This window comes from Haliotis asinina, chromosome 14, assembly GCF_037392515.1.
Source record: "Haliotis asinina isolate JCU_RB_2024 chromosome 14, JCU_Hal_asi_v2, whole genome shotgun sequence".
NCBI lineage: Eukaryota > Metazoa > Mollusca > Gastropoda > Lepetellida > Haliotidae > Haliotis > Haliotis asinina.
The window spans coordinates 15,367,516-15,382,539 of NC_090293.1; the positions used below are offsets into that span (position 1 = coordinate 15,367,516).

The 15,024-nt window shown below is 38.7% G+C and overlaps 2 protein-coding genes across 2 annotated transcripts; one reads left to right on the forward strand and one right to left on the reverse strand.

Annotated features, from left to right (window-relative positions):
* Positions 1 to 189: 189 nt before the first annotated feature.
* On the reverse strand, positions 190 to 4,924 carry LOC137261568 (sulfotransferase 6B1-like). Its single transcript, XM_067799340.1, has 6 exons — positions 4,819 to 4,924; positions 4,097 to 4,295; positions 2,873 to 3,193; positions 1,506 to 1,609; positions 1,000 to 1,162; positions 190 to 776 (listed from the first exon to the last, which is right to left on the reverse strand). The coding sequence occupies exons 1-6, from the start codon at positions 4,852 to 4,854 to the stop codon at positions 655 to 657; spliced, it is 945 nt and encodes a 314-aa protein (XP_067655441.1). The 5' UTR covers positions 4,855 to 4,924; the 3' UTR covers positions 190 to 654.
* Positions 4,925 to 5,108: 184 nt separating this feature from the next.
* On the forward strand, positions 5,109 to 6,757 carry LOC137260658 (histone-lysine N-methyltransferase 2D-like). The gene is made up of 2 exons (XM_067798257.1): positions 5,109 to 6,201; positions 6,447 to 6,757. The coding sequence occupies exons 1-2, from the start codon at positions 5,109 to 5,111 to the stop codon at positions 6,755 to 6,757; spliced, it is 1,404 nt and encodes a 467-aa protein (XP_067654358.1).
* Positions 6,758 to 15,024: the final 8,267 nt, after the last annotated feature.

Consider the following 15,024-nt stretch of genomic DNA (forward strand, 5'->3'; position numbering starts at 1 on the left):
AAAGTCAAAGGTTAGACCACTTTGAGTTGACATTGAATTATTTCCTTAGGACAGTTATAGACTTCCGTGTCGCGGATTCTGACCATGTACAATCATGTGATGTGTATAAAAGTTACAAGCTTTCATGAGAGACCCATGTTGTGAAAAGATGATAGTTTCTCCGTTAATGAAAATGTCAACAGCAACATGTTCAATGAATAGCATGATGTAGCACAACCTTTTAATCATCACTGTCAATACTTCCAGACCTGGACAATATAACGCTACAGCAATACCAGGAATGTTGTAACACCAGCAGCAAAATATGCATCGAAGTACAACGAGCACAGTCTTCATTCTGGCGGACCAGCCATTAATAACTGTTTGGGAGTAAGATGTTCTAGAATCAACAAAGACGTCGGTACACTGGTGTATGATGTTGGTGGTCAGTGATTCAGTGTTACATTTTGTGTGCTAAATATGTGTCTCCTATGATATAACGTTCAGACATATCAATGTTCAGTCCATGCGTAAGTATCACAGAACCTTGACCCCGCCATCTTTTCTTCGTACACTTTGTAGTAATCTTCCAACATCTGGTCGTTGAACCAGTTCTTCCAGTCATCAACGGTTCCTGTAATACAAAACCTGTTACCTAGTTACTAGTCCAAAAGACTAATATTTACTCCTTGCATAAGTATCATAGAACCTTGAGCCCGCCATCTTTTCTTCGTACACTCTGTAGTAATCCTCCAACATCTGGTCGTTGAACCAGTTCTTCCAGTCACCAACGATTCCTGGAGTGTGATTTAAACATGATAGTCATGTAAGTTTTCGAAAGTATTCCTTTGTTATTAGCAAACACATTATTGTGCACATATCTTAGGGATTACTCTTTTATCAAAAGTTGTTCTTAAATACTTCAGGATAATTAAATTTTGCAATTGATGTTTTACGTGATTTATTGTGATGCATCTTTAGCGGTTATTTTATAGGAAAGGGACGTTTTCATATAATTACCTTTTCTATACAGAAAGTGTTCCCCGTCCAGTTTTATTGCAAATGGTTCCTTGTCGATTTTCATTCTTGTGAAGCTGCACTTCTCTGCAATGGCTCGGCAAAGATCATCATTTCTCTGAAGTCCAAGAAAGTCGGACAGTGCTTGTACACTACGTACAGGATCCTAAGAAAAGAATGTAAAAATCAGAAATTGGTGCTAAAATTCACAAAAGTTTTGTTATTATGATTTTCTCAGTAGTATCATTAAAATATAGACATGATTTTGTTTTCATTTATGAATATACACTCGTCTCGTTTTCTTTTTAGCTTCGTGTTAGGCCTGTCACAAGATGGAATGTTACTGGTCTGTGCACTGTTAACATAATACAGTACGAAAATAAACCAAATAATCGATCTCATTCCACTAAGATTCTTAAGGCTCCTCCAACCATATGTTGTTGCTTTAGTAAGGAATTTCGGTATTCTTAATAATAGTATCATAAAATGTGTGGAATTGGTCTGTCTACCTTAATGGCATCTTCATAACTTTGAAAGTGCACTGGGATCTCAGGATGGTCAGTGAAATATTTTTCGGCGTCTCTCCAGTGTTCAAATATGCCATTACCGTCGACTGAAACATATGGACATCACCATAACATCCCATTGGGTTGCCTAGCTTTGGATGGTGGTAATTCATAGATCAGGGCTGCAACAATGCGGATTCCTCGTTTGAATTGAATTAAGTAGTCCACTTTGTCATTGGAAATGGTAGGAACAACCAAGACAGAAAGTAGTGACTTTGTGGGATGTACACTTGGAATGTCACAAGATCTAAGTTTTCATAGGCATCACATTTTCTAAATTTCTGTCACTATAGTATGCATTGATCAGTACGGCATTCTGCATTTTTCATAATACCGAGGTGGGGGCACTAGAAATGAGCTTCACATTATCCACCTGAGTAAGCTAGGCTTTTCTCGTCATTAGGAAATATACTAAAGATCGCAAATCCCAGTGCGCATTATCTGAGTGTGATTTTGCTTTTGTTTGTTCATTGTTTGACGTTGCACTGTGTAATTGTGCTCATGCACATGACCTGTTAAAAGTCAAGTCCATATCCGATATGCATCGATCAATCCAACTGGGATATGGTTGCATGCTAAACCAGGTCCAGGAGCCTGCTCACTCGTTCACATTAGTTTTCTCTTAACACAAGAGTGCATTGGTGAAGACCTTTTTTGATCCAGATAACGATGTTTTACTGATGTGACATAATAATATCAAGAATTCTCAAAGGATATGCGGGTTTGTTGGGTTTTTTTTCTCTGTGCTTTTGTTTTGTTTTCGGTTTTGGGTTTTTTAGATTTTATTTAACACAATTAACGACGAGTATTGTCGTCAACATACTCTTTCGTATCTTTTTTCGCATGACTAGAAGAACTTGTAATAAAACAACATTTTATCTCATCCGCGGTCACATGGTATCAAAACATATAGGGTGATCACGGAAAATATATGTATATCAACCAGCTTACATTATTTCATTACTAATGAGTAGATGTTTACACTAACTATAGGGTGAGGTATGTTTAAAAAAAACACGTCAAAGATTCCCTACCAAAAAGCATGTAAAGAAACACAACTTAACGTTCAGAGTTCTTGCCTAATGTCTAACAATAAATTACTTCGTTCTCATTTGATATTTAACTAGGACACATGACTTAATTATAACATCCTCATCAAGACAAGAACTGTCATAATTAGAAACATTTCTTTAATTTCAAGGAAATCGGTTGCCATGTGTTAATAGGTCATTCAAAAAACGTCCCGTTTCTCAAGTGTTTTAACACGTATAAACCAAGCAAAAACCTTGTAGGTTCAGAAAGTATCAAACCTGTTCCATCCAAGTAGAGGTAAAGAAAATCCTCAAAGTGTCCATTATATGTACCGAAGGGAAAAGCTCTGTTATAGTAGATTTTGTACACAGAGACGGCAACATCCTTTGGGTCACGCAGCGTGTATATGACTTTGCACTTCAGAGCTTTTACATCAGTTGGAGCGCCGGATAGCTGCATGTGAGCGTTGATGATGCGTGGCGATGGCAGCTGTGCAAGTTCATCATGAGGAGTTAACTCCATGAGGTCCTTGGCTTTCGGGATGGTTTCAGCTTTACCATTAAGAAGCATTCTTGTCATTTCAAATGTCCAATTTGTCCCTTTCGCAAAGAATAAGAACTAACATGTTAAAAACAGAAATATACTATTAAGGACGGGACCATAACTTCCATCAGTACACTATAGATTACTGTGTGAGCCGAGCTGACTCAAACATCCTCTACACTCACGTGTGGTAGACATTTGAGTAGTATTTATTTCAGTTTGCAAACGTTGCAGTGGATATTGGCAGAACACTGCTTAAAACAGTTTATCGCCATATAGGAATATACTTAATGTTACGTATTTACTTGTTACATTGCAGACATTTGATGCATAAGTGATAAACATGAAGCTGGATATATAAGACAAAAATATGGATAACAACTTCTTTATTTGTTTCACAAGACGTGTCTTGTCTCTTCTTCAGGGGGAAATGACTTTGGCTAATTTGACGAAAGTTGGCTGCAGTTCGCTCTCTCAGGTTTTCAACCTTTCAAGAACACCTGGTATCATGACAGTTTGATAATGTGCCATAAACACATGCTGATGACATAATCAGAATCGTACAGTAGGCACTGCTTTTGTTGTAGATGACTTTAATTTACTGTTCACACGTTTGTGGTCTGTGACAGCTGAATCTATTTTAGCAAGAACACTGCATCTTTTTAGTGTTTCACTCATGAAATTTTCACAACCATTTCTCTACCAACTCCAAATACATTCGTCCTCTTGTGGGGGTACGAAAGTCTCAAAACTTTCGAAGTACATTTATACTCTCCAGATTTTTCAAACGTAGTATTTACGTAATTGTAAATTTTGAAGGAGTAAATCCAACTTGGGTCCATGCAGGTAGCAAAGGCACTGAAGGTCCCCATGACCCCTAGTACTCTGATTTACCTTCGGTTGTTGGCAGTCTGTCGCCTGTTTTCAATTCGGTATCAATTAATGTGGGGTCAATTTACCTGTACGAGCATATCCGGTGAAGAATATATCATCTGGTCTCATATTGAAATCTTTGATTTGCTGAAGTGTTTCGACTTTGAATAATGGCGAGTAGAGTACCCCTTGGAACATCTGAAAGGTTAGGGTCTGGCCGCTTCGATCTGCTACTTTAACCATCTGCTGTCCATTGTAATCAACACCCAACGTCCTCCCTGATACCTAGGAAACAGGTGCTCTTTTCATGAAACCGTTAAACTGTTCTGTGTTAGGGATGTTTAATACTGTCCTTTTACATAAAATAGAACCTGTCACAATGAAAACCTATGTTTACACTTTGATATTGTTTGTTATCACAAATATCATCAATGTTTACAGTGTGCAATACTCCACTCATTTCCACATATTATCATATTATATCAATCGGAAAATGTAGAGCAAAACAAGCCAGTGAACTTTATTCCAACCACACAGCAACAATTACTCTTTTCAAGGCACCCTTTTCACTTTGTTAAAAGGAGGTAGCTTCGGACCAATGCACAGGAAACTGAGATATTATTTTACAGGGGCAAGAAATTGCTAGATAATCCGGTAAAAAGGAAGTAAATAACCACGCCTCAAGGTCATTCAGCATTAGGCAGTAAATATAAAATGCATTATTCAACGTATCTGTGCTGAACACCTGAACAGTACCTTTTTCAGTAACTCTGTAAAGAGAAACATGATTTGTCTTTAGTTTACTCACACTGAGTTCGACCTTTTCTTCCTTCACGTCACCCATTTTCACACTGTTATACACGGACTATCAGTCCTGTCAGTTTCCTGGCTACAGTGTAATGATACGGTGAATTGTAAAATGGGTCAGGTGTTACCGTATTTCTCCTGATGTAGGAGGCCTCCCAAACTTCACATTAATACACGACTGTGACATTCATTCACTTTGAATGTTCAGAACGTCTTTAAGAAAGTGATCAAATTTGACATCTGTTATAACTGGAGAAGACTCTGTCAATAAGCACAAACTCTTGTACCTTAATGCTCCATGCCGGATTCGAAAGCACATTCTCAGAGGAAGGTACATTATCGCCACTCTCAGAGGAAGGTACATTATCGCCACCCTCAGAGGAAGGTATATTATCGCCACTCTCAGAGGAAGGTACATTATCGCCACCCTCAGAGGAAGGTATATTATCGCCACTCTCAGAGGAAGGTGCATTACCGCCACCCTCAGAGGAAGGTACATTATCGCCACTCTCAGAGGAAGGTGCATTACCGCCACCCTCAGAGGAAGATACATTATCGCCACCCTCAGAGGAAGGTACATTATCGCCACCCTCAGAGGAAGGTACATTACCGACACTCTCAGAGGAAGGTACATTATCGCCACTCTCAGAGGGAGGTACATTATCGCCACTCTCAGAGGAAGGTGCATTACCGCCACCCTCAGAGGGAGGTACATTATCGCCACTCTCAGAGGAAGGTGCATTACCGCCACCCTCAGAGGGAGGTACATTATCGCCACTCTCAGAGGAAGGTACATTATCGCCACCCTCAGAGGAAGGTACGTTATCGCCACTCTCAGAGGAAGGTGCATTACCGCCACCTTCAGAGGAAGATACATTATCGCCACCCTCAGAGGAAGGTACATTATCGCCACTCTCAGAGGAAGGTACATTACCGCCACCCTCAGAGGAAGGTACATTACCGACACTCTCAGAGGAAGGTACATTATCGCCACTCTCAGAGGGAGGTACATTATCGCCACTCTCAGAGGAAGGTACATTATCGCCACCCTCAGAGGAAGGTACATTATCGCCACTCTCAGAGGAAGGTGCATTACCGCCACCTTCAGAGGAAGATACATTATCGCCACCCTCAGAGGAAGGTACATTATCGCCACTATCAGAGGAAGGTACATTACCGACACCCTCAGAGGAAGGTACATTACCGACTCTCTCAGAGGAAGGTACATTACCGCCACTCTCAGAGGAAGGTACATTACCGCCACCCTCAGAGGGAGGTACATTACCGCCGCTCTCAGAGGAAGGTACATTACCGCCACTCTCAGAGGAAGGTACATTATCGACACCCTCAGAGGAAGGTACATCATCGCCACTCTCAGAGGAAGGTACATTACCGCAACCCTCAGAGGAAGGGTATATTAACGCCTCTCTCAGAGTAACGTACATTACAGGCAGTATTTATGGTAGTCCAAGATGGCGACGGGGGTAGGACGTGTGTGAGATCGCTGTCCGGATGTGTGTTGTAATCATACTGTGAGTCTGGTGTGAGCTGTGAGTGACTTCCCACTACGAGAAAGATCACATAAGCATTTGTGAGTGTGTAAAGAACTGTGTTAGGCACTTTCTACAGAAATATACAGAAATCTCTTCACGAGAGAGACGAAAAGAAACGAGCGTCAACATCAAGCGTCAGACTCGCCACAGAGGAGCAGCAGTGAGAACAGGAAGCCCTCTGGTTCTCCAGTAGATGCTCTTCCACCGAAAACACCGGTACCGAAGCCGCTTGTTCACAACACACTGCAGTTGGATTTTGTTAGTGTTTACCTTTGGATCCTGCAGTACGCCTACATCGACAACGGAAACCAAAATGGCGACCTGCACACAACAACCGAGCAGGACAGGACAGAACCAGGATCACTCCTGTCCGTCGACACTATTTAATTTTTATCAACGGGGCATCAATGGATGCGATCACGAAGCTGGTAACAGTAGTGCCGTCATGTTACCAGCTCTACAGCAGAAATTCGGGGATTCGTTTGTGACTGTTGCAACGGAAGCGCTGACGTACATCATCCAGGGTGGTTTAGTTCCCTTCATGCAGGAGATACAGGAGTTGAGAGACGAACTGCGGCTCAAGACCGACGTGTTAGAGCAGTATAGTCGGAGGAGATCTATGAGGATAAAGGAATCAAGGAACCTGACTGGGGACGAGAGGAAGAGGACATTAACCTGGTCATAGTAGATGTGCTGAAGGATGTACAGCCGGACATTTCACCATCAGACATCGACAGATGCCATAGAGTGGGGAAGAGACGTCGAGATCAGAACAGGAGTGTAGCTGTGAAGTTTGTGAGCAACTGGGACCGCAACAAGGTGATAAGGAACAAGTCCAAACTCCAAGGTAAACGAGACGGTATCCGCATCAATGAGGATCTCAATAAGCACAGGTATCACTTGTTCACAGTTGGCCAGACCTGAAGAAGAATCAGAAGATATGTTCCACCTGGACACATACCTGTGAACAGTGGGAAGGAGCTATTCGTGTGATTCAGCTTTAGTCGGACCTGGACAAGTTCAGGCGACACTAGTGGCTATCTTGTGTTCTCACATTCATGTTTTAATTGTATGTGTGCAGGAATTCAAACGTACGTAAGTATGTAAAATATTTCTATTCATGGATTGAATTTAATATATCAACACACAACATTCTATCTTACTACTTGTTTAGGTCTATATTATTGTTTGTATATACTATTCTTTATCTCATCTGTGGTTTGTATATTCCACAATCTATATCTCCGTGTACATCTGTATCCATCAGTGAATCACTGTATATATTCTATGTTCATCTATCTTCTCTAGAACCTTCGAGACATCCTGCATTGCCATGTCATCATGCACGGTTATATTCATTGACTTGCTTGCAAACAGCTCGATCTGTATCCGCACATGTAACATCTATCAACATGAAGTACACAAGCCGTATGGGCAATGACGTAGGGCAACACCGTGCGGCGATCGGGTTATTCAGACATTTTAAGACCTAGAAACATGGAGAAATGTTTCAAAATCAGTATCCTACTTGCTAACAAAATTGTACTTTTCAGTTTTCTACGTGGTGAAGCAGAGGCTATGTGTAATGTACTGTTGTTAGAAGTGACAGCTTGCTGTATAGTCACGTTTCTATGCCTGCTTCAATCACAAGTTACAAAAGTCAATTGAGCCTTGATTAGTCTATTCTTACTTCAGCTTGCTGGTGAATTGGAGTCTAGCCCAGGTCCTATTGTTCTGAAAGACAACTTCTTGTCGATTTTTCACTTGAATGCACGCAGTGTACGTGACAAACAATCTTATCTGTCAGAATTTTTATCTGAATAGGAAACATATTTGATGAGGTCATTTGGGTTGCATTATTTCTTCCACAAAACTCTCATCTTATGTAGAGTTTATAGACCAGAAAGTAATACATCTAACTTTTGGGGGAGATTTGATAACAGTATTGAAGGTGCTTTCAAGTAACGTTACTAGCTGTAATTTGAATGAAAATCTACTTTCTGTGTCTAAACTTAATTTAACAGATATTCTAAACAGAAATTACTTGCGTAACGTTATAACAGAACCTGTTGGGGTGACGAGGACATTCAACACACTACTAGATCCAGTTATGGTCAGTGACGAAGCTGATGTTATAGAAAGTGGTGTCATTGATTTTAACAGAACTATAAGTGATCAGAAAGGTACTTTTGTCAGCCTAGATGTGCATGTGTTAACCAAGCTTGCTTGTGCTAATGAAAGTGGCGTTGCCAAAGATGGTGACTATGATGAAGCTGAACGCATTTATTAGCGATACGGATTGGTTGTCATTGTTTAGTGACTGTTCTAATGTTCACGATGCTTGCTGTGCATTTTAAGCACGTTTTACTGATTATACCAAAACCTGCATTCCTTCTGGAATTGTAATGATAAGACCTAAAGACAAACCACGGTATGATTCAAATATTAGACGTGAAAGCTGAAAAAGGGATCGACTACGGAAAAGCGCCATCATAACAGAGAATGAGTCTGATATTTTGAAATACAAAAAAAACAAAAAAACTAAATAAAATTAATAATATGAAATGTTTTGTAAAACAACTGTTTTATTCTAATCTTGATGAGTTTTCATTCGAACTTGGATCAAGACGCCAGGTTCCACTTCTAACATTCCTGCTCTAAAAAGATATCTTTTTAAGGAAAGTCCATCAAGTTATTGAGAAGTAGATAAAGTCCACATGTTAAATCAATATTCCGAATCTGTAAGTAATCTGAATGGTGTTTATAACAAATCTGTACCACATTTTGACAGGTGCACCGATGTCGTTATAGATAACATTATAATAGAAGTTAATGAGATCTCCGACATAATTAAAAGTCTACCTCTCAAAAAAACTGCTGGACCAGACCAGATTAGTCATCAGTTACTTATAAAACCGTCGAGTCTATAAGCCCAGTACTGGGAATATTATTTAACATGTCGCCTAATTTTTCAGCATGTCCAAGCCAATCTAGATATGCCCCTATTGAAGAAGGGTGATCACTCAATTGTATCAAATTATCCCTAGCTCACTTATAAGTTGTGTTGGGAAGCTGTTTGAAAGAGTTGTATTTAAACATATTTACAATTACTTCCTGTCAAATGATTTGTTATATGAATATCAATGTGGATTCTGGAGAGGCCGCTGTACATCATCAACCAAATCTGTACATCATTTGATAACAAAGAACACTTTTGCGATGTATCTCTGGCATTTGATGGAGTTTGGCACAGAGGGATTATGCTTAAACTTGAGAGGTACGGAGTAAGTGGAAACTTACTTGATTGGTTTGATAGTTAGTATACGTAAGTCAATACGTTTTCGTTCATGGCTCATTATCTAAGTCTTTGGTTTGAAAAGCAAGAGTTCCACAGGGATCAGTTTTGGGTCCCTTTCTTTTCATCGTGTATGTAAATGATGTCTTTTCAGTGTGTATGGAAATGAGATAGCAGATAAACTACATTGTATAACATGGCTTTTTCGCTGACGACACGTCACTTGGAGCTTTGGCAAAAGAAAAGCAGCTGATGTAAAGAATAATGAATGAAAATTTAGGAATATTATGTAACTGGCCAAAGGGATGGCTAAGTTCTCATAATCCGGACAAAACGGAAGATATGCTATTTACGATGAAAGATGGCCAAACAGATATTGATTTGAAATTTGACAATTGTCATTAGAAACAGTTGACTTTCATAAACATTTGGGACTAACCTTTTCATGTAAAGGGGTTGGCAGCATCATATTGAAAGTATTGTTGAAAAGACTTCTAAAATGATTGGAGTAATTCGAAAGTTCAAGTGTCTCCTGAACAGAACAACATTGTCAGACATATAAATATAAGACCACATTTCGAGCACGCATCTGAAGTATGGGACGGGTGTTCTATTGGAGAATCTAATAGATTAGAAACGTTACAACTTGGAGCGGCTCGTATAGTTACTGGTCTGCGAAGGTATGCTTCTTCTAGATCATTATAAATTACTTTCAAAAGGGTTGGGAATTACTGAAAGAAGAAGGTTGAAAAAATTATCGATATTTTATAGATACATACAGGTCTTGCTCCAAGTTCTCTTGATGATTTACTCCCACTTGTAGTAGATAATCGAACGAACTATGAACTAAAGAAAACTCCAGTAATTACACGCAACCCTGTACAAGACTTTGATATTCGACTTTATCCTCTTTTCAGTCAACAATTAAACTGTGGAATAACATCTCCTTCGCTACCAGAAATTGTAACTCTGTTGTGTCTTTCAAATCTACCGTTCATGTGAAACAAGCATTAGCTCCCATATACTTCTCATATCGGAAAGGAAGCTAAATGTTTGCATACAAGATTAAGATATATGACAAGTACACTTCATTATGATTTATTTAGAATTAATGTTAGAAATGATGTACTTTATCAGCGTAGCCATAATTGTGAAAATGCTTTTCAATATTTTTCTTGAATGTCCATTATATAAAATGTAAAGAGAAAACATGTTAACTTCTTTAGAAAATATTTTGAATTATAGAGCATGCATTGATAATAATTTTATCTTATATGGCAATACAGGTCTCTCGCTCAGTGAAAATCGGAATGTTCTTAAATCTGTACGTAGCTACATCTATAACACCAAGCGATTTAAATAACTCTGTCTGTACAAATGTTTACCCTTTCTCTGCATCTTGTTGTCATATACTGTTGTAACTATGTGCAGAGGGCTTATCTAAGTAGGATAATTTGTGCCCAATCCGTTTATTAATTGAATAAAATATGTTTCAATCAATCATTATCGCCAGCACAAAAAAGTGTGTGACACGGGTGCTCAGAGGGGTGAGGGTTGCTCAGAAGGCAGGTCCAATGACATGATGGCCTACGTGCGATGTTTCCAGCAACCACGCCCATATTTCACTGGATAGTCTGATCCAAGATTGGATGGTTTACAATCCGCGTCATATAGCTGTTAGTTTGTGTAATGCGACGTCAAACGAAGGCATAAAGATGATATAGTCAGAATTATACAATCGACTCTGCTTTTAGATGGCATTTCTTGTGCAAAGAGTTTTGTCGTTTCTGTTCATATGAGCTACGTACAAAATGACACGAACGTGAGTGAGTGAGTTAAGACAAAAAGCAATAGCAATATCTTGGCCATATCATGGCCAAAAGTAGTGCTAAATGCAGAATACATATTTATGATATATAAAGCCCTCTCAACGTACTCGACTATCACAAAATGATTTATAACTAGCAAAGTAAATATCTGTAAAAGTAGAAATCTATTTTCAGACAAAAACAATATAAAACTGGTCTATTTATCGCCTACAACTGAAGACAGGGGGTTCCATAGCATGGTTCATGGTGACTTATATTCCTTTTGTTACCTGCAGAAACCCTAGCTGTATTCATATCATCCTTAGGGCCATTCGCGTTTATGTGGAGATTTAGCCATACAGTAAAATGACAGAAATACTACGATCAAAATAAAGATAGACTTACATTTACATCAGATATTTGGGGACTTACATGCCGTCTCAGGAGGACATTACGATTTTACAATACTTCAACCCCCTTTGAGGGTACAGCCTCACATACTAGTCTAAACTACCAGTAATGAAATAGTTATCTATTTACAAATCATTCAGCAGATCTAATTCTTTTAATCAGATCAATAATTAGTTGAGGAGTAAAATTGTTAAAACTATCCTTCATACTTCGTGCTTGACCATGACGTTCCATTACGAGGGACACAAAGCGGAGTATCCTAACCTTTAAAAAAAACTCCTAAACACTGGTCGCTACGAATGGCTATATACCAAAGATCCATGACGGGTAGCCGGTGTCTTTATTCCAGTGTATTGTATTGTGTATCTGAGGCGAGTTTTTAAATAATTTACCTCAGGAGCGGTGACGGCCATGGCAGGGAGGGACAGCGTTCATGCTTTTCATTCTTTACGGGTTCCTAAATCACTTCACAAGGGATAAGTATTATACAGTTAAAACAATCACGGATCTTTTTACAAGCATTAGGTCTCATTTAATTATTGTTTTGTTTAAAAGACATTGATTTTTTGGTTGAATTTTGAAAACTTGTTGTGTAAATAGATGTATTTTAATTATTGGAAGTTTGGATTAGTAACTTGAATTGTTGGTGGCTGTACCCTCAAAGGGGGTTGAAGTACCGTAAAATTATTGTCCTCCTGAGAGGGTAAGTAAGTCCAAAGGAATTCACAGTAAATTTAAACTTTCCACCGTTCTTAATCGTAGCATATGTGTATTTTCAATTTTTGACTAGATTTTTGACTAAATTGCTAACAGCTGAGGGGATGATGTAAATCCAGCAAGGGTCCATGCAGGTAGCAAAAGTACTGTAAGTCCCGATGGCCCCTAGTATGGTGATCTACCTTCAGTTGTTGGCGATCTATAGCCTGTTTTATGTTGTATTGTCCGAATAGTGATATTAGTTTTAACTTTCCACACTAGTTTTAATCCCAATTGTGATATTCTAGTTGTTTTACTGTCCCTCGTTGACAGGTTTTTATAGTATCCATATATTTCATTTCAGTATTTAACGTTCTCGTCACGATATAGCTGAGATATTGCCGATGTGACGTTAAATATTAACTCAGTCACTCACTCCTAAATCACTTCGTTTCAAGTACATGTTGGCATCATCACACATTTGCGTGTACTCACTACATAAAGTATAAATACTGCGGTGTAGTTCTAGCTGACCGTCTCCAGGCAACTTCCACACTAGGTAGATTTTGATCTTGAGGAAGCATGTAAATCTAACTGATAAAATAAACAACACATGTTTTCTCATAACAATCTTCTTGATATTCTGGTTAAATTGCACATTGTTCAAATGGAACAAGTATAAATGGAACAAGTATACGCCAGTCACTGGTTGGACCTCTTTGATTTTACATTGAAATACTTCTCTATAATAGTTATAGACTTCCGTGTCGCGGATTCTTATCATGTACAATCATTTGATGTGAATAAAACTTAAACAGTTTTTCCGTTAAAAAAAAAGGTCAACAGGAACATGTTCCACCAATAGCATGATGTACCACAAACTTGTAATGATTATTGTCAGTTTCTCCAGATCTGGAAAATGTAAAGGTACAACACCACCATGAATGTTGTAACACCATCGACAGAATATGTATCGACATAAACGAGCGGACCAGCCATTAATATATGTTTGGGAGTGAGATTGTTAGGAGATAAACATCATGTGCTGGGCACTTCCCAGGTGTTATTGAGTATTTGAAGCACAGGAATACATTTGGAACCGACGGCGTCAGGTTCCTGTGCTTGAAATACTCAGTAACACCCGGAAAGTGCCCAACGCAGTATGTTTATCGACATTGTAAACAAAAGGGTAAACCAAATTGTTTTGTTGTCTGCATTTGTTTACATCGAATTCGAGTACAGCAGTGAAGTGTCATCAGTTGGCCGTTTCAGCCGGTTCCCATGGTAGCATCTGGCGTTACTCATTTGTGACGTCATTCTAACTTTATGTCACAATATGATTTGAATGACGCCACCACTGTTGATGACACAACAAGAAAATTGTTTGCTATGTTTCTTAGTGTCAATACATCGCGAATAGTCTTGCAGTTTCCGGGAATCGAATACCATTTGATCATGTTCTGCAACCAATCAGATTACAGAACACAGTGAATTTTGGATTACAATCTATGATCAACAAAGACATATTGGTGTATGATGCTGGTGGTTAGTGATTATTTTCAAGTTACATAAGCTAAATATGTGTCTCCAAAGCTATAATGTTTTGATAAATGAAAAACTGAAAATAAACCGAAAGGTCAGATATATTAGTGTTTAGTCCTTATATAAGTATCGTAGAATCTGGACCCCGCCATGTTTTCTTCGTACACTCTGTATTAATCTTCCGACATCTGGTCACCTAACCAGTTCTTCCAGTCACCAACGGTTCCTGGAGTGTGATTTAAAAATGATAGTCGAAGTAAGTTTTCGAAAGTATTCGTTTGTTATTAGCAAACATATTTTGGCGCACATTTCACAGAGAGTACTATTTTGTCAAACATTGTTCTTAAGTACTTGTGAATGATTACATGTGCAGCGGAGGTTTGATGGGATTTATTCTGATGCACGCTTAACGTATGTTTTATTTAAAAGGAACTTTCCCATGAAATTACCCTCTCTGTACAGAAAGTGTTCCCCGTCATTTGTATTGCAACAGTTGTTAAGACGCGGTGTTATTACAATTTGCCGCAGTTTATAACATTTTACCACGTTATTACAATTTGCGTCGTAACAGATGCTATGATTACAATTTATTCCAGTTAGCTAAAATTTTCGGTTCCTTCCTCATATGTGCGATGTTTTCACTGTACGGGTTATCTTTTTGACGAAGCTTAGTCTGACATTTTAACATTGTGAATGTTTCTTTGCACAATAGGAATGAAATGTATTTTATTACATTTTACCGCTGGAGTTATTACAACTTGCCGCAGTTTCTGTTGTTACAATTTACCACAGGTTTTATTTTATTTACCACAGAACAGTTATTACATTTTGTCGCATTTTTTTTATTTATGTATAATTTACTTTTTGTCACGGTGTTACAATTTGCCGCGGTATAACAGTTT

Bases quoted from the DNA above. Each gene is read 5' to 3' on its own strand.
- LOC137260658 (XM_067798257.1), top strand. From the start codon at position 5,109: ATGCTCCATGCCGGATTCGAAAGCACATTCTCAGAGGAAGGTACATTA. The intron at 6,202-6,446 runs GTACATTACCGC...CACTTTCTACAG, and splicing joins ATCGCCACTCTCAGAGGAAG to AAATATACAGAAATCTCTTC.
- LOC137261568 (XM_067799340.1), bottom strand. From the start codon at position 4,854: ATGGGTGACGTGAAGGAAGAAAAGGTCGAACTCAGT. The intron at 3,194-4,096 runs GTAAATTGACCC...TCTTTGCGAAAG, and splicing joins CACCGGATATGCTCGTACAG to GGACAAATTGGACATTTGAA. The intron at 1,610-2,872 runs GTTTGATACTTT...CATATGTTTCAG, and splicing joins CCTCTACTTGGATGGAACAG to TCGACGGTAATGGCATATTT.